General features: G+C 31.7%; 1 protein-coding gene across 8 annotated transcripts in view; it reads right to left on the reverse strand.

Annotated features, from left to right (window-relative positions):
• Nucleotides 1-14,457, reverse strand: part of LOC114132815 (serine-aspartate repeat-containing protein F-like) — a 32,829-nt gene extending 18,372 nt beyond the window's left edge. For 5 of the 8 annotated variants that reach the window (XM_050202679.1, XM_050202676.1, XM_050202673.1 and 2 more), the window contains exons 1-4: nucleotides 14,160-14,457; nucleotides 13,768-13,885; nucleotides 12,271-12,886; nucleotides 7,702-8,256 (exon numbers count right to left, since the gene is read on the reverse strand). In XM_050202679.1, coding sequence (XP_050058636.1) covers nucleotides 7,702-8,256; nucleotides 12,271-12,886; nucleotides 13,768-13,884 — 1,288 coding nt within the window. In that variant the 5' untranslated portion in view covers nucleotide 13,885; nucleotides 14,160-14,457. The remainder of the gene's footprint in view (nucleotides 1-7,701; nucleotides 8,257-12,270; nucleotides 12,887-13,767; nucleotides 13,886-14,159) is intronic. The other 3 variants (XM_050202677.1, XM_050202675.1, XM_050202678.1) reach the window with 3 other exon arrangements.
• Between the last annotated feature and the right edge of the window lie 8,547 nt (nucleotides 14,458-23,004).

A 23,004-nucleotide genomic window follows, 5' to 3' on the forward strand; every position in this document is an offset into this window, starting at 1 on the left:
AACTGAATTTTCTACTAGTAATCAATATTAGTTATAACTTATAAGTATTTAAAGTTTAGATGAGCGGTGTGGAAGTACATTGGTACACCTTGCGAAATATTGGTCTACTGCAAGTCTACAATTCCGTTCATTTAAACTTTAAGTACTTATAAGTACTTATAACTACTTGTGTAGAGTGAAATTTGCGCACATTGATCGTTTTTTCAATTTAATCTCGGATTATAATACGTATTTTGGTCAGTCGTGCCACCTGCGTCACGATATTAATAATATTATTATTACTCATGCTGAACTCAATAGTACATCTGTTTAAAATTTAAATTAATAATAAAAATAAATAATATTAAAGAATGTTATAACTATACTCATTGTGGTGTTCGTTATATTACGATGGTTTTTCTCAATGGTAAGATAGATACGTTTTTTTTTTTTTTTTTTTATAACATTTATATTTTGTTATTTTTCTTTAATTGTGTCGATCGATGAAAATATTTTTGCAAAAAAAAATCAAATTTTATTTACGAGTACATTATAATCTTAGATATTTATTATATTTTTTTGAAAACATCATAGCTGCTGTTTTAAGTTTTATACTCCAAAGCAGAATATTTTCTTGGGTTAAAAATCGAATTGTTGTATAAAATAGACTATAGGCTTTTATTTACATTGTTATAACTTGTAAATATTTGAAACTAAATATCGAGATTATGGTGATGTAACAAAGGGTAGTAAGTCGAAACTTTTGCACTACCTATTACTCTTTTCATTTAAACTTTAAACGCTTATAAATAATAAAACATCAGTTCAAAAATATTTAATTTTAATCCGGAGAAAAATAGTATGTAAGTGCTGTATGCAAAAAATATGATTCACCCGTTAAATAATAATAATAATAAACATAATTTGTAGTGTTGAGAGTACAAAAAAGCGCCTTACCGAAAAAACTGTTTAAAAACTAATTACCTCACACGTGATATGAGCGAATTGCTAATAACAAAATAATAATGATAATAAAATACATTTACCGAAGATCCGTTAACCCACCGGCGGTATTATTATTTTAACGGCGTCTTGTCGTATTTTATATATGCATATGTGCGGTGTACATAAAATTATTATAATATGGTGCGACGTATAGGTCAACGTTCTTGGCACGCTCGTGCTTAACATTAAAATGCGTCCAATGTGTAAATCGATGTATTATATTATTGTAATATTATAATAATTTATGGTGTTTCCACAATAATTCGAATTGAACAATACATTACTATGCCTATTTTACTTTATGCATACCACATTACGATATTGCAGTATTATAAATTATAATTATAGGTTTATACAGCGATGACCCGTCAGTACAGGGACGCCCGTAAGAAAGTATTTCACTAGGTGCAAAATAATTTTGGTGTCAATATAAGTATAGTGTGGTGGGAATTAAGTGAAGCTCCCCACACCTTCTAAACTTAAATTATGCAGGGAACGAATATAATAATAATATAATATCATGAGTGACCAAAGTAAATGTAGGTAATAATAGACGCGTGTCATTTCTGTTCTTTCATGACTGTACCTTTGCTGGTTTCTCATGTTTATTGTTTTGAAGATAATAATGGAAGTAAATTATAAATGAACAAAGAAGGACTTTTCATATTTTATTATTTACTTGAAAAGTTCAAATTATTAAAAAATATTTTCTCCGGTGATGCAAATGCACCAATGGGCCCCCTCCATCAGCCATCTTTTCGTTCGAACTCTGCAGTTTTAGCTTGTCGTTAGTGATGTTGGTGCAAAGGGAGGTTACATCCTTAATGTTATAGTAAACACGATGAATTTATACCGCTATAAAGACTGATGAAAAGACGGAAATATTCTCAGAACAGATCGTAGCAAAAGTCGTTTGAAAAAGAAGACGATAAATAATGCTCACGATCGTTTTTTTCTTACCTATTCAGTTTAGAAAAATTCTGTTATTTGTATTTATTTTTTTAGTAAGTATATTTGAAGATTTTTTATTTGTTTAAACAACAAAATTAAAAAAAAAAATCATCTGATTGACAATATTTATTTTAAAAAGAACGATTCTCATTTGAAAAAAAAAAGAAGTTGGTATTATTATAGGACAAATAGTATGAAAAAAATCTAAGTATTTAAAAATATGACGTTTGAATATAATATATCTACTACAAAAAAATTTCAAAAATAAGGAAGAATAAATTCATTATTTATAGAAGTATTGTGGTTTTTCTGACTGAGTGAGCGTACTTGGGTGTTTCTCTTGTTTGAATTGTGAGATATCATAATATTTAGCCAAGATTTATCTACATTTTCCCTCGGTTTCTCGGTTTTCGTGGAATTATCCACGGTGTCTATGGTGATTTTCCAAAAAATGGGAAAATAAAACCTAGCCGGGAACGCGGTTCTTAATGTATATTGGAAAAATGCACGAAGACTGGTGTACAATTTCGTTTCGCATTCGATACCGATGTGTCATCGATTAGGTTAAACGATGAACTTGTCGTGCGAGGAACGGCATAATATTATTATATAGAATATTTCATAGGCAAGGTTGAATAATTTATAACACTGCATTGGCCATTGCGGTGCAGTCGAATATTGTGTGCCGAATGACGACACCGCTGAATCGCTCAGGAACGTCGGCGACGATAATATTATCGTACCTATTATATTTTGGCGAGGAATAACGGGACAGGAAACGATTTCGACTGCCACGCGTCCGATAAAAACACGTACCTACCTACGAATAATAACGTAATTATTTATCAGCTATTAATCCGTCTTGCGGCGGCTGTTCGCGCGAAATGGGACGGCCACCGCAAAAATAATAATAATAATAATAATAATAAGTGGTACGCGCGCTCCGGTCCGGAGACAACGGCGCACGACCAGTTTGGCCTCCTTAAAATTCGATAACTGCATTCCTGCGCGAACCCGACGACGACGACCACGGTTGTGGCAAATATATACGCGGCACCGCAATCGAACGTTATTTGAGTTTAAAATATTATATATAACTACATTATCGTACGCAAATCGATAGCATTTAATATTATAACCGCATACCGTGTACGGCGCATTTAAAATAATAATTCATGACCTGCACCCGGCCGCGGCTGAGCGTTTTCGTTTGCACCGCATCCTGCAGTAATCGTAGAATTATGTAAACACGTATGGCTTATAATTTCAACGTAACAGAGAAAAAAAATGCCTTGACAGTTTAAAATAGACTTTTAAAAAAATTATTTTTTTTGCAGTTTAAAAAATTATGTAACGGAAGCATATTGTACAACGGTGAATTTTTTGTTTTTTTTTCCAGCGACACGTTTAATTGTTAAGGACAGCTAGTAAAATAGAAGACTCTTTTATTATTTGTGCACACACATAATCGATTTATAAGAAAGATATCTTAATATTATATATCATATTTTTATGAAAGAGGTGGTTGACGAATATTATATCCTAATCATTACCAACTATAAGTACATGATTGATCGTACTTTGTTGGTTTTTATAAATAAATAAATAAGTATAAAAAAAAAATGAAATATAGACTGTGATAAAAAAATAATAATACTGTTTGATTTTAACGAAAATTCGTTTATACACTAGAATATTTTTTCATTATCAACACAGTTATCAAAGAATATGTTGTATTAAATGTTTATTTTACGTTTATATATGGATCTTGGAAATTCATTCAGCCCCTGAGGGCAAACGTGATTAACGATGATAATCAGCTGGCTCTGGCTCTGAGTTATAGGCATGAGTATGCGTGCTTGGTGCAATGTATTTTGAGTTGAGCTCTATCGTCAGTAACAGCCTGCTCAAAACCGCGATAAATGACGACATGTCGTGCCCGCGAGTCTCCCTAGTAATTTTCATTAGCGGAATTTTTTTTCAAATTATTGGGTAAAAAAAAAATTCAAGGTTAGCTATTTATTTAATATACGCATAAAAAAAACTTGTTAGTATAACGTGATGATCAGTTATAACTTATTATATTTTAAGATATTATTCATATTAGATTAATGTACCACGCAACATTGTTGTGATAAACGTAATACACACGGCATATTAAATGTATTGCCTACGACAAATCAATAACATCATATTTTATAGAAACAAGAAATACGCTCACGTTGTTGGTTATTTGAATATTGAATGTCAACATTTTTTTTCTTTTTCAAAAATGGTTGTTCAACTAGAATAATTGTAAGTATTATAGAAAAATGATTATGTCGCTCTTTTTTCCTCTTTGTTTATAAAATATAACTCATATAAATGCAAATACTTTTTTTAGCGGAAGTCCATCAATATTATAATATCCAAGGATACGGAGAAAATATAAAATTCAAACAAACATTGTAAAAAGGATTGTGAGAATCACGTGTAGGTACCTATATAGGAGTTAGTAAATTGAGTGAAATATGTTTTGAGCGCCGAAATTGGTAAAAAAAAAAAAAAAATAAAATAAAAACGTAATACAGTTTTCATTCTTCTTTAAAAATATAGTCTACATTTTTATTAGAAGTCTGTTGCTAACACAAAATAAATAGGTAATATATTATCGCAGTTTAATTAAACATACATTTGAAAATGTATGATAATTATATTATTATTACGAAGTCACAGAAGATCATTAATCGTGAGACAAACATTGTTGGATCAGCGTATATATACACTATACAGTCGTTGTTTTCCTCTCTATTCGATTATAAACTGAAACCAATTATATTATTACAATTGTTGTCAAATGCGCGTCGAGTCATTCGGTGCTATTGTCTTGTGCGTAAGTGCAGGGTACGCAAACAAAGTGATTCTAATTTGGCGAATCGCTATTGGATCGTGACTCGAAGTTTACGATGTGTACAGACACTGCGGCACGGGCTTCCGAAAACGCATAACGCACGCGACACCTGTATACACACATTTATATTGATAAAAAAAAAAAAAGTAATAAAGACCGTTGGGACGAACGAAAATGTAAATAAATCGTTTTCGATTAAGAAAAATCGCAGAACGCGTTTTAATAACAGTGATGGGTACATGAAAACGGTTTTTTTTTTTTTTTAAACGCAATTGAAAGTAAAACAGTAGGCACTTAAACGCCGCTGTATGAGATGCGATTGCGAGCGTATCGTCGTATACGCCATGGTGGGGATCGGAGAGAAATTTCCCCGAGGGCGGCTGCGGGTCCAGGCCGTTTAGAAAGTACCAGTTTTCTGGAGAAACGATTTTCGTGGGACACGACACCGTCGTCGTATTGGCGGTTTATACATACCTATACTGCATTATAATATTCTATCGGAGTACACACGTACACAACGTGTAATATATAAATATCGCGTCGTGTGTATGCCTTCGATTCCGGTTGCTTTCTACGCAGCTGCTAGCTATATATAGCGTCCCGGCACGCCCACATGGTCGACACATATACGCGACCGGTATGGAGGTCACATCCTTGAACCCGTTTCGGTGGGAGCCCGCGCCCGTCTTCGCGCCCGCATCCGGATGTAGGTTTCCGGAATATCACTGGACGTGGACAGGTCGGGTATATTATATAGGTAGGTTATAGGCAGTATAATTAAAATTACAATCATAATATACATTCCCACTTTCAAATACGAATCGGTGGTGTACATCGATAAATGCAAATCGATAGGAATTGAAAGAGTGTAAAGAAGATTTTTACGTTTTATGGGTTTTAAAATGTTTTAATAAATAAAGTATTAAATAATGAAAATATATTAGCATTAATAACTATATTGTACGCTTAATGATATTGGCATTTATTTTTTATTTTTAATGCTTTATTTACCAATCGAAAAAATGCAGACATTTCCATTTTCCTTTCTTTGAAAGTTAATAATGACACAGGTAGTTGGGAACCCGGGGATTAGGGCCGGCCTCGGTAATAATAATGATTATTATATTTTATGCAGATAGATATCTGATATTTACGCGTTCGAGGATCTACCCACAGTATGTACTCTCTCTCACCGTCGTTCTCTCACTCTCTCATTCTTTCTTTTTCTCTCTTTCTCTCTGTCTTTTACTCTATCCACTCTCTTTCTCGTTCATCTCGGGATAACATGGGATTGATGACGTCACGTCCTAAGACCGTTTTCGCCGGGTATATACGTTGTTTGCGTACTGGCCATTTTATCAGACCTTTCGTCTTAATGCGGATACGGATGTATAACTACGGTCAACTACAGAGCTAGGCACGACTTTCTAGGGCCATAGTCTTAGCAAATATTTTATTATGATTATTATGGTTACGGATGTCGAGCTAATCGTATGCGTATTGGTGTACATGATTTACACATAGTTTGCAGTGAAAACGGTCGTTGGTCGACGACAAAAAAAAAACTGTATTCATTTATGTACTTAAGAAATATTATAACTGTTTATCTATATATATATAATCATATTATAGTAGTCGAAGGTTGAATGTTGATTTTAAATTTTAATACACAGATACGTAGAAATATGAACATTAAGATAGGTTATATTATTATTCTAGTAGTTAGTATAACTGGTTTTAACGGTTCTATCGTGGTAAAAATGTTGTAATAATTGTACCTCCGAACAAAATCTACAATAATTAGTATAAATTGTAGGTTAAATTCAACAACTACAGTGTTAAATCGTATTATTTTTTCTTTTTACACGGAAAATAATAATTTGATGTGTTTTATCTTTTATAATAACGAGAAATTACAGTTCCCGGAAAATTGCTTGAGAATCAGATAGAACGAAAGTACTTATAAAATATTGTACCTATTATATCCCACAACGCGATCGAGTCTCTCATTTGTATAATTAATATTTCATTATTTTAATCAATATTGTATATTTAACCACAACAGCGGGCTCGATTGAAGTACGCGTAGCGTTCGTCTACTTATTGGATCATTGAAATTTACAAGATTGAATAAATTACGCGTGTTAAAACGCACACAGAAAAGAAGGATAAAAAAATCAACGCCGACACACACGAAATGAACCATTCGGCGGTATACGTAAACAAAACACAATATATTATACCTACCTAATATTGTAATTAATCACTGCAGTTCGTACATGTATCGTACCCGCAGTATGCTGGAAAATCGTAAGCGAAGTGGGTCGATGATAAATGACCGCAAAAGTTTTGGGAGAAATGAGCTCGATGTGGCGTAAGTATTTGCCCCAACGTAAATAATACTGCGGAACGCGGTAAACGCAGTAGACACTGTACTTCGGTTATATTAATTATAATATTATATATTGTTAATAATATGATGTTGGAGTCAATCTGAGAACGTTACGCCCGACGTTAGCTAGTCGTACGTTTTTCTTATTCTAAACATTTCGGCGGCGATAGCGATTGATTTTCTAACGTTCGAACATTTACTTTACGAGAAATCCTAATAAAAGAGGGCAAACGAGAGATTACGAGATGACTCTCGGGAAGTGGTCGGCCCGTCGATTTCATCATCATCGTCATAAGTGGGTGCGGGTAATTTAAAAACAATTAAACATAGCCTATCGATTTTATTCGACGGGCGCTACCCCTCGCGCCGGAAGTGGCTAATAATAAAAAAACAGGATTATACAGGATAAAAAACGATCAAGGGGTAATCGGGGCGTGTAACGGCGATGGCGGACGCGGAAAAAGCGTGACCGGACGAAAGTTACCGGGAGTTTTTATGCACTCACGCGCTCGGCCTTTGGCTACCGTTCTGGTCTCGCCGGAATCGTCGTCGTCGTCGTCGTCATCGTCGTCGTCATCGTCGTCGTCGTCGTCGTCGTCGTCACCGCCGCTCGTGGCCGCGGCAGACGCGTCGTCGTCGTCATCGTCGTCATCGTCGTCGTCGTCGTCGTCGTCGTCGTCGGTGCTCGCGCTGGCCGGAGCTGGGGCGGACGCTATGCTGTTGGACTCGACGGCCTGCACGGAAGACGCGACGGCCGCGGCACCGTCCTCGCCGTCCGCCAGATCGTCGTCGTTGGGAACAGGCGACAGCAGCGTGACGGTGTGCGGTCCGTCCTGGTCGGCGGACGACGCTTCGTCCGCGTTGCCGGCGTCGTCGTAGTTGGCGTTGATTCCGGCCGCTCCGTCGACGGCCGTTCCGTAGTCGGACGAGTCGTCCGCCGGCGGCGACACGGACAGGCCCTGCGCGGGCGCCGCCGTGGTCGAAGCCTGTCCGAACACCAGCGTGCTCACCGAAGACGTCTCATCTTCTTCGTCGTCGTCTGCAGAGATCATGCAATACACAAGAACAACAAAACGTCCGTTATTTTTTTTTGTCGACCACGACGTGTACAACACGATATTAATATATAATAAATTATAATAATAAGTGAAATATAAGCGATCTTAAGTGTTTTATAATGTATTTACACGAAAATCTAACAAACCCGTATCCTCCAGGCCGCAAATATACTGCGAAGTTTAAATATAGCATACGAAAATAGCATTTTTTTTTAAATTCGTTTTAAATAATATTAATATAATATTGAAGTTCGATCATTGGTAGTTGCTTAGTATATATTATAATACATAACATACCAATTTTATATATATATATATTTTTACCTGTGTAAACGATGAAGACGTAGTGTCCCTTTTATATTATTATATTAATTACATACTTCCTTCGCGTTCGTCGTCTCCGGAAACACCTTCATTGTCTTATCGTCTTCATCGCCGGATCGTAGGTCACAGTACGACGATAGTATATTTTATATATATCACAAAGTCGGTTATTGTATATCATATTATAGGTACGTGTAGGTTAGTCGTTTATTTATGGTATACGGACATTGAACATTTTTTTACCCTGCCTCGAAAATATTGCCATAATCGAGATATTTTGTATGTATGATGATTGAGATTCAATCAAATCAGAGCAACGTAAAGAATAAATAATATTATTATGTATATCTCGTCATTTTTAGATGCGTGATGGTTGAATTGAAAAGTTAAACTGGACTAAGCCGTACGTACAGTATATATATATATATATATATATGATTTATACTTACAAACCATACATCATCGTGTATCGTAACTACATCACAATACCAACCGGTACACACTATTATTATTATAATTTTATAGGCGGTTATAATATTTGGCTGCTATAGTAACAATATTATACGCATGTGGATTTATGCGCTTATCATGATAGTATATAGTTTGGCTTCGCGTTAGTAAAGATATTATAATGTAGTGTTTGGACAGAAAACGCATATTAGATAATAATATTATATATTATAATAATATAACGGAATAAGGTTTTCCGGATGAAATTCCCTGCAAAGTTCTTGCGAGCTTGCGCAACATTTCACCACCGCACCCTTCAGATATACATCACTACACCACGCACAGTTTAAAGCGAAACACTATGTTTTTTGTGTATGTGTGGTGTGTGTGTGTGTCAGTGTATGTGTGCAAGTGTGTCCGTAATATACCTTCACCGTTATTGTTTTTTTTTTTCATAATTTTACCGTATATTATAATTGATATTATTATACGTTATGATCATATAGTAATAACGACAATAATATTACTCAGCGTGAATACGAATTATAAGGTGTGGATTTTTAAATTATTAACATAATGTGGTTTCAATGTATTCAAATCTGTTTATTTGCTGAAATATTTGCTATCACAGCCATGTTTTTTTTTAAATTTTTAATAAAAAAAAAAAAATAAATAAATAATAATTCGTTATGACACTCAAAGATATTAATATAATAAATCTTACGCTCTATATTGAACACGAATTACATAATTTTGTTTTGACTGTTATTAAATGACACACTATAATAATATATATTTATATATATGTATGTATGTATTCGTTATTCGAGTAGTTGTTGTTTGGTAACAAATTGTCGTAAATAAATATATATTTTTATATATTATTATATAGGTATATGTGTATAAAAATAAATTATAGGTGTAATATTATAGCGTTGAAATATTGAATTTCTAATATCTAAAATAAATTATTAATTAATAAATAAATAAATAAATAAATAAAAACTTTAAATAAATAAGTTTTGTTTTTACATTCTTAAATCTATGTTGTTGTTGTTGTTGTTGTTGTTGGTTTTTTTTTTTGTATATCAAAGTGTTTTTGATCGAGTCCGTTAAGTAGTGAGATGAGTTTCTCGATGTTGTTTTTCACATGTCATATACAATGTAATAATGTGTATACATAGATATTTTTTTTATGTACACATTGTCGTATCTTGATGTTATGTTTCTGTAATTGTTAGTCTCCCGCGGTCGATCGGGTTCGATCAACCTAAAAAAAACAAACAGACACACAATGCCAAAATTACACTCGTGTCATAGATTCTAATAGATGGCATATGTAGGTAGGTACGCTATATGGCGTGCGACATGCTACACGTATATCAAAAAAATAACCACGGGGGAAAATGAAAAAAAAAACTGAACCAAAATTTGTCCTCGTCGGATTCATAAATTTTAAGATATGAAACATCCGTAGGTGGTAAGTGGTTTAAAGATTGAAACCACTGTAGAAAACAATAACGTGTCGATGCACGTAAAATAAATGACGTTTTACGAGACTCGAGTCGATACAATCGACGCAAAGGTCATAGAAACGATGATGGTATTTTAAAAAAAAAACAATAATTCATATTATATTGTTATTATCATTACTATGATAACGTTTCGTATAATTTCTTAACGATACGATCGGGGACTAATTTTGGCCGAATTTTATGCATATCAATGTTTGTTATTTTAACTTGAATAAATGAAATGATCAAATGAATGAGTGAAAAATATAACATTTATGTCATGGAACTATATGTTATATATACATTTATAGTATGGTAGTTGTATAAACGTATATATAGTGATTGTCCTGTGACTCTTATGAAAATGGTGAGAAAAGCGATATTAAATAAAAGTTACTATAAAACATAATTGTTATGTGTTTATGTTTACAGTTTTGCATTGTTCACTGTTCGCAATTTGTTTTGGTAATATGTAGTGCTTTTGTGATGATTTACGGTGTCAACGATCGAGAGTATTAATCATTGTTTATTGAGTCACCGTTATCAGATGTGTAAAGCGAGCAAAGAAGAAGAAGAAGAAGATGATGATGATGACAAAACAACAAAAATAAAATAAAAATAAAATAAAGCAAATAATATTAATATAAAAAGTGTGCACAACAGCGATTTTCTCAGCCACGTACCATTGCTGGGATGTAATAATTACTTTGATCACTATACAGATTGTTGCAGGTGTATAATATTAGTTAGAGACGCGTGCGCGACGGCAACATAATATGCATTATATTACAACCGAGAACGGATTTTCTCCGTAAGAAATTACGAGAAATGTATTTATTTATTTATCTGTTTTCGAGTTTCTTTTTTTACAGACCGATATTATCGCAATTTGTATGTACATCGTACATTTGATACGAGAAATTTAGAATCGCAAAAACGGAGTCGAATATAATACGAACTGGCGAAATCGTCGAAACGTTTGGTACTCTCGACGAATGATCGGGGGCAGGGGGGAGGCTGTTTCCACCGTCCGCTTCTATTATCCGTCTTCCGTGGACTTAATCGATTTGATAGCGTGTCGTCTGTTCGACAAACTGGAAACGGATATCGATCCAATCGGATGGACACAGGCACACAGCGTACGGTTGAATCGTCGTTTTAACATTGTTTTCGGTATAGAATAGTATACATAAGCCGGCTATTTTTGATCGACAGTACACACAGTAGTAGAATCGTTTTCGTTTAATCGTTGACGAGAAAACGTCAAGTCCAATACGTATATTTTGTCAAACAGAATGATAGCGAATCACGAACTATGTTTTTTTTATATGTGGATGTGGTAGAATATCTATAAGAGATTAATACTAGGGAAAAGCCCAACCCGATAATATATCAGTAATCATAAATTCCTTCGTTTCAGGTGAAACGAGGTGGGAAATATATATCGGTACGTGACGTGGAAAAGTAAAGTGCCGCGTGAAGCCGGATTCACACTATATATTTTACTAAAGTCGAATATGATAGCCAACTCTACACAAAACGGTGTAGTTAGAACCCGGCTTAAAGCTTTTTTCCTCTGACGGTGCAGCGTTTAAAGTAAATAGAAGAAATCGTCGAGTGACGTTCAAACACGTTGCAATAATATTATATTGCATACGTGAAAAAGTAATATTATTTAATTAAGTAAATTGAAAAACCGAGACTGACCTCCAAGGATATCTTCGAAGAATCTGTCGAAGTAATCATCGTCTTCGTCTTCGTCATCATCATCGTCGTCTTCACTACCGGAACTCGGGGCTGCAGGGGCTGCTGTGGCAGCGGTACCAGAAGTCGATCCGGAAGCGGCAGTCGCTGGATCAGCGGCACCATTGGCGGCGTTTGCGCTGGCTGGTTGTGGTACAACATCTTCTTCCTCTTCGTCGTCATCATCGTCGTCGTCGTCGTCATCATCGTCTTCCTCTTCCTCGTCGTCGTCATCGTCATCGTCTCCGGTGATGTCCAAGTCAACCACGTCATCATCGTCGTCGTCATCGTCATCGTCCTCGTCTGTGGACGCTTCCGGCGCAACGGCGGCAGGTGCAGACGGCTGAGCTGCCGGAACCGATTCGGAAACAGGGGCCGGTTGTACGGCGGACGTTTCGGCGGACTGCCTTCCGCTGTCTGGCGACGTGGCCACCAGCTTGTCGGCTGTCTCGGGCACGGCTGCGTTTGCGTTATGGTGTCCTTGTTCCGGTTCGGATGTCGAGCTAACGATGGGAGATGAGCTGGCGCTGTACATCAGCGCGCAGCACCCCAAACTCACGATCAGCACCCATTTTATCATCTGCAACACCATCGCGGCACAAATAAACACGCTGTGTTGTTATATATTTACACACACACACACATAATAATCTACACTCTGATGGCATTATGTACACGCCTGTTGTTTGGGGTACCCCCTCGCTAATGCTGAGTTTGGAACTCAGGGAGCACCGCGTCTAAGTTAAGTATTTTTTCCAAACTATAGAGAGTCGAGACCTTGAAAAAAAAACCGTTTGCTCGTCGACCTTGTGGTGTTTGAAGTATACACATACGAACGTTGTGTGACAACTATGTTATGTTTAGAGAAGAGGGCATCGGCCGGCATTCGGTATTTCAAGTTTAACGGTTTTTTTTTCTATAAGGTCGACTTTTTGTATAACCATCACCCAGAAACGTGATCGAGGCATGTCGCTGACCTACACGCGTCTGCGACACCGACTTGAAACTGGTTCAAGTGTATACTCGAATAGTTATGTAATAATTTATTATTATTGGTATAAAATCACCTTGAACCTTGGCGCGTTCCCAGAACATCGCTAACAAACCCATCACAGAACCACCACATTGCACATGTACCCTATTGCTATATATTATGATAATATTTATAGTGTACTATTTCTACGGCACTACTTATGCGTTTTTTCTTTTTTTTTCGCCAACGATTATTTTATTTATATAGTATCAAAATATTATGTATAATAAATATATATTATACTTGAGTTGGCGTAAAAAAAAAAAAAAATAATAATAATAAATAAATAAAATAAAACACCAAGCTAAAAACAAGCGCCTTTGGTTTTGCCAACTTGTATAACGACAACCTGGAAAAGCGTTTGTGTTTTGTGCGATCCCAGAATCCACAGGTGGAGGAATTCATACAAGAAGTAATAATATTCTCACCGATAGATTGCGAGAAGGAGGCGACTTGACATCGCTGATCTCATTAGGGACACTAATGGAGATCGTGGTAGTATCCAGGGGTCGTTTAAAATATTTTTCATCTTGGCTCGCATACATCCTAAAATGTTTAGGGTAATCTCAGTCCGAGTTTACACGCCAAATTAAAAATATATTATTATTATTTTAATTCTTTTTTTGTCATTTCTCGAATCGCTGACATTGGCGTTTTGGTTATACAACTCGATCCTTCACAATAAAATATAATATTATATTATAATAAATATTTTGTTTGTTGTGTCTATTTTTGTTGATAATTATTTATTAACGTAAACGAGTTTAAAGTATGAAAATAGTATTTTATTTTTATCATATTGGAGAAGAAAAACACTAACCTTTGAAATGTATTAATAAAAACGTCTTCTAGATGTCAGTAAGTTCCGCTCCACGGAATTGATTTTCGGCTTACGATCCGAACAGCAGTCGCGAATCGGTGAAAAAAAAATTATAACTCGCAACACTCTATGTAATGGCACGCACGCACGGAATATTTGATGGTAAACGCACGCGAATCAGCAAACCGAACACACTGCAGCAGTTGCACGACTCTCCAACTATTCAGTCAACTCTTAAATGCGCGTTGTGAGCTTCGGCAATTGACTAAAAGAGTAGTTTAAACTTAGAAGAACTATATACCGGAGAAGGTGCCGTTATAGCTGATGACCTGCGCCGTGCCAAGTGCGCGCCAAGAAGACTTTCCCTAGGATGTGGTCCCCCTCCCCTTCATCCTCTCGGCAGCCGGAGAACAGTGTTTTTTTTTTTTTTTTTTTGAAAACAAAAATCATCGGCTATAACACACACACATACACGTTCATAGCCATCTATAATTTTCCAATGTGAAACTCATTTTGTACATCCTATTTTATATACCTCCGTTTGCATTCCAGCTACCCAAAATCATCACGACCTTATACGTCCGCGTCTGTATTACACCAATATTATTATTATATTTTATTGACGTTTATGTTTTTAAAATTATAACTATATTATTTAAATATTGTCGTACGTAGAACGTATAGCTACGTTATATACGAACGCTAATAAATACATATAATAATATATTACTTACTTCGAGTGGTAATATAATTATTCGATAAATGTAGTTGCATTATTATTTATGTTATTATTCTTGTGTATGGTGAAATATTAAAACTTTTACTGTTTTCAATGAAAATCATACCATCGTTTCACAAAGTCAGTGTAATTATATTATAATCTGTCGCTGTTATTTATTGTCGTGACCTTGGTTGTTGAAATTTTTGAGATGCTTGAACACATTTTTAACCATATCGATTATTTTACAGTTAATATTCAAAAATTTTAAAAATAATAACTATTTCGTTTAAGTCGATTATAATAAATTATTGTATCGTATATACGTTATTCGAGATGACGTGGTATGATGAGGCGTGTTTGCTCGTAATCTTGTTTTCTTTTAGGTACATTATATTCCAACAAGTTGCAACGGGATTTCTAAATTAAATAATTGTTAATGAATGCAATTACTAATCTAACGTACAAAGTATAATATTTTAATTTATTCTGGTTCTGACGGCTGCTTCCAATCATACGACAACATTATTGTTCATCAATGCCAACTGTACTATAGTAATCCACAGTTTAATCCGAGGTCTGTAACGTGATGCATTAAAGTTTAAGCTGCCGTGTATGGTGTAGATACCTACATACTAAAACACCTGTACCTCTTTGTATGTAAAAATTACATTTTTATAGTTCTATTGTCACTAAAATAACTCGAACACATTATATCTCTCGTTTTTTTATTATCTATTTTATATGTCAATGTTTTTCTTTTTATCACTAATTAGTAATAACCATAATTACTAAAAAAATATTATTAATTATGTCTGTATAAAGATTATTTTATAGCTTATCACAGTTATAACAAACGCACTCACACGCCTAAGTACCTACACAGTACACATGCGTTATACCTATAATAAATGTTTAACTAGGTTGGTAATAATCAATAATTATGAGTTGTTTTGATCCAAGTGATTTGAACAAAGCATTGAGTTATTTACGAAAATGTCTATAGGCGTTTGTGAAATATAGTTACTTAGGTTTACTTTATATTGCTTGGCCGAGAGGGCAGAACTTGGTTGGTAATATTACTTGTAGTTTTGCCAAAATCAACAGATATGTGGGTAAAGATAGCACACCAAACAAGCAAAATTGTCGGAAGAGAGAAATACGTTGGTGCCTTTCTAAACTTTTTAGTTATTCACATACTAAAGTTTTCGACATTTTATTATTATACATAACAAATAGTATATAACCCACAGGGCATAGGGTGATTCTTTAAAGCCGTTCACTAAATTTTACAATGGAGCTACGTGGAGTTAATATTACGTCACTTTACCGACCATAAAATAATAAGCTTGTTTGTGAATAATCTAATGTATAACATATGAAATAATTTACTTAAACTCATAAATATTACAAAAACTTACATCTACGGTATTATAAATATGTATAATATAATGTAATGTAGGTACGTCTATAAAAAGTAGATGAACTTAATACAATTTCTCTAAACAAAATTTATTTTTAGTCTAACTTACATTGCTAGAAAATCATCTTGATATAGTACATGAACCAATCTTCCAAAACGTAATTATAAATAAATTTCAAAGTATTTAATTCTTCAAAATAAACATACAAATAAGACAAAAACATTTAACTATTTAGTAATTTTGATTGATATTTAATATAATATAAAACTTTAAACCAATAAATAATAGTATGATATTTATGTGGATTAGAACACAATTTAAAATTAAAAATAATAAAAGAGGCATACAATTTACATTATGATTAATAATTGTTATAAGCCCATCTAATTTAGGTAATGACTATTGTGGCGGTGAATTTTTATAGATATAAATAAAAATATATTCTTATCTTTAAAATGGATTTACTATAATAAAAATGTAAAATATGAAATTAAATTGAGACTTTTTTATTATTGTTGTTTAATATTAATTATACAATATAAAATACAAATCCATATAGAAATAACAATTTTAAAATTATGATTTGATAAGTGTACATAAAAAAACTGTTGTTTAAATAAAAATAAGTCATAGGTACATATTTTGTAATGATAAATAAAACATAAATGTTTGTATAGTTAATGCAAAAAAACTTAAACAATAAAACCTATTCGGGAAAAAAAAACCTTAAATTATTTCCTTTTTTTTATAAGCCACTATATTAGGTATAATACTGTTGTAAAAAAAAAATCACCTCAATTGAATTTAAAGATTACTTTTAAGTCCTATATTTAATTTTATGAACAAATATTTATTATAAAAATAATAATAATAATAAAAATTAATTTAATGTAATCTTCCTCTATGGTCTAATTAATTTCCTGAAAAATAGTTAGATTATTTTATTTCATAACAATCAAATTTTAATAATTTAACACAGAATAAAATGTATATTTAGTAAAGAAACACGATAATGGTTTTGTAACAGTTAAGGATGTATATCATTAAAGTTTATGTGACATATTAAGATTATCATTGTACATATAGAGTCTAAAATGAAATAAATTTCTTTGATATAAATTATAATACTTGTATTATTATTAAATGGCTGATCATTACATTTTTATAATCAAAAGTAGTATTTATTTTTTTTTACAAACTCATTTAAAAACAGATACCTAAAATAAATTGAACTTTTATAAATCCCTACTCCTCCTGAAATAAGCTACATATAACGTAATTTAAAAAGTTCTAGTGTAGAGGCGGCCAAACGGTCAATCGCGGACAATTATTTCAAAGTCGATCGTGTTAGAGTTTATTTTTAGGGCCATGCACCTTATATGTTTCTTAATGATTATAATTATTTAATAATAAAATTTTCTTTTATGAAAGTCGATTCACAAAGGTGAAGTATATTTTTAGTAAATTGTGACCAAAAAAAGCTTGGCCACCCTTGCTTTAGTCTAACTAATAAATAATATAATATAATAATTTTTTCAATATTTTTTTATAATTATTATTAAATACAGTTACGTGTCTTAATTTATATATATTTTACATATTACGTTCTTATAAATATATATTATTAGTTATTATGTATATTTTAATAATTTAATTAATATAACTATGTATTAAGTATTATAAAATAATTCTACTGTAATACATGATAGTTATTCATCATTAGGCATAGTTAATATTTTTAGCAGAAAAAAATAATGATTTTATTCAAAATAAATACTGATGAAATCTTATTAAGTAATTTACAGATTCTGAGAGGAATAAGAAGTAAAAAAAATATTATTAATAGATATAAAATTATTTGGAAAAAATCAGCTAGGTATCCTATTAATTAATGTTTAGTATATACCTATATATATTATAGAGTATACTATTATATTTAGTATACTCACACATTTATTATTTGATAAGGATTGAAATTAATTCAACCTAAAACCAATGTTTCTAGTCCGAATGTACGAAATATCTTTAATTATTGCAGGTTGATTATACTATTTAAATGGATTTGAATTTTCAGTATTTACAAACATTAATTGCAGCAAAATCTTTGGGCACATGAATTATATAACATCAACTGCTAAATATTTAAGTTTAAAATGAAACGAAATAAGATAATCGGTTAAAATATGCTGAAAAATACTTAATAAGTACATTAAAGTAATGGGTATTCATATTCATGGACTATAGCTAAAAGGTATAGGTATTATTGGGAAACACAGAGTTGTGCGTTTTAAAATAAATAAATGCCTATATGGGATTTAATGAAAACGGAGAAATAAAATAAGCCGTTCTCTAAAAATGTATTTACATGTCATAATTATTATAGTACTTACCTACCTTGTAATTATTAAATCCAATCTAATACATCCAATATTTTGGATATTCGCGGTATCATATGTTTTGTGATAATAATTGAGTGGCACGGCGAATATGATATCAAATAATGTCATATTTAATACAAGTTTGTGTATGATGATTTATATAGAATACTAAGAGCAAATTCTGTAGTGAAAAAAATTTTACAATACAAACGCCAACTATTGATATACGTTTGTCAATTCGTAAGCGCTTGATGCGGTATGTCAATTTATTAACCGTGGTATAAGTAATAAATAATTATACTCCGTGATAGTAATAACCAAGCATAAACAAACTAACCACGGTCCACGATATTGGTTATTTGAACTATACATACCAAACGCTGGATTATGGCGTTTGCAATGTTATTTGCAAACTTTACTTCCTCGTTTGGTAAACAGACGGTCCGAATTTCTCTGTTATCAAACGTTGTAAACGTTTACCGTTATACAATTTACTTTAAGTACAGTACTAATTATTCACCTATACCCAATCGACAATTCAGCAACAAAACATATTTATGAACGGTTAATAAATTCATATTAAGGCTGTGTAAAGTTATTAGTAGAGTCGGTTTATTGACAGAAAAAAAATTAACTAATCCTATTCCAGCTGTGCTGAAATGGTCAAACTCGAGTTACATTAAACGCGAATATATTGATGTCATAAATCATGTGTTGAAAACGTAATAGTATTATATTATGCTTCAACTACAGTACGTATTATATATCGTCATAAACTTCACATTGAAGTTTAAAAAAAAAGTTACAATACCGGTGATTCATGAAAAATACCCCTGCAGCCCTGCCTAATTTTTATCTTTTATAATGAATTTATTCAAATTTTGATTGTTTATTTTTTTAATTACACTATAGGTTCATATTTTTTAATTCTTTAATTTTTATTTCACTTAATGAGTGTTATTTTTTTCAAATGATTAACAAACTTTTTCATCATAATTTTGTTAAGTAGTTGGTGTTTTTTTTTTTTGAAAACATTGATATTATCAGAGTTTCTGAGTTAGTTATTGTAATGTATATAATAATAAAAATTAAAATGTTATTATACTAGCAAAATTAGTTAAAAAAATTAAAAAAAATAGTAAACGTATAAAATATTTTTCATGATTAATCTAATACTATTATTATACTAGGACAATGATCACAAATTAAAAAAATGTTAAGAGTTTTAAATTATTTAAAATTAATTAGTTATAACACCAATAACTTAAATTTTAAAATCCTCATAGCTCCTATATCCTCTTAGTGTACTATTAATTATCAATAGGGCCCGGATTTACATGCTTTAAAAACCTCAGAAATATGCATTTATGCTCTTATTTTGTAGAAATATACCCTATAAAATAAAAAATATGCAAAAAAGTCTTGTTTTTATATATTTACATATACTTATATACATGTACTTATACTTATATTTATATTTTACATGTTTTATTTTTTTTTTAGTTATTTCAACATATTGTAATTTAAATCTGAAAAATTAATAAAAAAAATATTTTTATTAAATAAATTATGTTACTAAATGAAAATAAATATTTTAAATGTAAATAAATTAAATCAAATGAAAATTACGTGCACTCCAATCCATCACAAACACATGACTAAAATATGATTCATGGAAACTTACTCAATAAAAAGATAACTACTTGTCCCGATAGGTTTCAGATAAGATTAGAAAACGTTAAATTACACGAACTATAAATACATTAATTTAATTAATATAAGCAAAATATTAAATATTATGTATTTAAAACCATATAAGGTATAAATGCAATAAAAAATCGTAAAATACAGAAATATGTAGTATATGTCAAAAATAACAAACATGTAAAAATATGCATTATAAAACTCTATATTTAGGGTCTATTGATTATAATTCACACTTGTAGCTTACCAAGCTATTTTTTGGACGGTTTAGAAAAAACATGTGAACGCATATAAATTCGGGCCCTAATTATTATGGAAAATAAACCTATTATTCTTATTTCCTAGTATACAGAGTTATATAATTTTAAATTACTCGTAGAAATTTTGATTTAGATATAAAAATGTTTTCAAAAAAGTTATCTTCTTAATTTTTTTAAAAATGTACAAGAAAAAAAACTATGGTTCTTATAAAAAATAAAAAAAAAAATAGTATTTCCACAAGAAAATCCTTAAATAGTATAAAAATATGAGTATTTGGAAATAAGTCGTTTATGTATACTTTTTTTTAAATGTAATATTATTTATTTAGGCCATCTATTACGAAAACTGATCAATGAGTTTGATATATTAAGAGTGAAAAGGTTTCCCAATGGAGTTACTGCATGAGAAATAGTAGTTAATAGTTATAACTACTAAATTTGCATTATAATGATCATATTAATATACATATTATTTTGGAATTTAAATGGATAATAGTGTTTGAGCGCATGCTTGGTGTATTACTCTATATATTTTGATAGACACGCGTACAACAGTAATAATAGCATAATATACGTTAGTATATTACATAAAAACAATATAACATACATATATATTATGTATGTTCGTAATCCCGTGATAGATATATTGTATTTTGTGTGTGATATACATATCACATTTGATGTATAAAGTTTGTGCCGCCAACCAGTAGTTATCCCAGAACTAAAACACCGCACCGCAGGATGAATTGAATGATTAGTGTCATATTAGTTTAATATAGTATGTTTATACTCGTATATTTGCACGTGAAATATTTAATAATAATACGTCAAAATCACTCGGAAGAAAATCATTAAAACGTCAGGCTTCGTATTCAGGAATATATATACAGGGCGATTCCTTTATCAAGCAAAATTTATTATTTCAAAATCTATTAATGTTTTTGAAAATATTTTTTTACATTATATTTCCAGTAAAACTCAATGTCATTTTTAAATATTTTATATCGTTATCACTTTTTAATTTTTTTACTTTTTTGAATGACATTTTTAATTTCATATTCTAAAGCTGAATATTTTTTGGAGTATTTTGATACATAAAAATCGAAATTTGAACGAATAATTTATGAGTTATAACACAACTATTTGAAGTATAAGTTAGCGGAGTGGAGAGATGCGGAAATACCCCGAAAAATGTTGGCCTACTACTCTGCTTACCTAAACTTTAAATACGTATCTATCTTATAAACTACTTGTCCAAATTTCTATTGCCTATTGGCTATTATGCATCAAAATAAATCATTTGGAAAAGTAAAAACTTAAAAAGTGTTACTTTAGAAATTTTTTTTTTTTAAACAGGTACCTAATGTTATTTTATTTCGACTGTAAATAATATAAAAAAATTGTTGAACTAATGTGTGTTGTTCAATAAAATAATCACTCAGTATAGCGTAGACGAGTCGTGAGGGGCGAGTTGCATTCGTTGTACATACACAAGGAGGGTGAAAGTATATAATATATTTTATAGTAGTATTATACTAGTATGTATTCATTTTTTGGAGATCCACGTAAAACTCTCACGTGATTGTGTACTCATATATAATAATGATATTATCATTAAAATAACAACATAATAATATATACTGTATTATTATTATAAAATATCGATTACACATATTATACCTATTCACGGTGTCCGTCGTAATATTCCGTGAATAATCGATTTGATCATTATACCTATAGATTTTGATCTATTGGATTTGTATTTTCTCTTTGCCGTTATTCATCGAAACACTGTATTGTATATAATTTTATTATCACGGCCACAAAGTCAACAATATCAATATGGAAAGATTACAATGAATCATATTGTGTACCTATTTATTTTGGCAACGTCCGAGTATAGGTCGCTAATGGAAACTGTTCCAGCTCATTTATTAAGAAAAGAATGCGATTTAAAGATTAAATAATTATTTAGTATAATTCAAAACACCATAATAATTTAATAATATGAATATGTATAGAAAATAATGATAATAATATATTAATACCTTCTTCGTTTATTCGAATAGAAATATGTAATTATAACAATGCAAATAAGATATTATAGGTATCGTCAACAAAAAATACTAGTGTTTACTCTATTTATTAGTATCTACATTTTAAGTTGCATTTTTACTTTTTGTGACTTTTCGCCTCCACGCGGACTTTTTATTAGTGATACGCATTATTCGCGGGCCTGCTGTCTACCGCATGACAAGACGGACAATAATTAATGATAAGGCGTAGGTCACCGTTTCCCGAGTAACGTATAAGCCATGCTATAAGTCACAGAACCCGCCGGTTAGAGTATCACAGGCCTCA

This window comes from Aphis gossypii, chromosome 3 (genome assembly GCF_020184175.1).
Source record: "Aphis gossypii isolate Hap1 chromosome 3, ASM2018417v2, whole genome shotgun sequence".
NCBI classification, from domain to species: domain Eukaryota; kingdom Metazoa; phylum Arthropoda; class Insecta; order Hemiptera; family Aphididae; genus Aphis; species Aphis gossypii.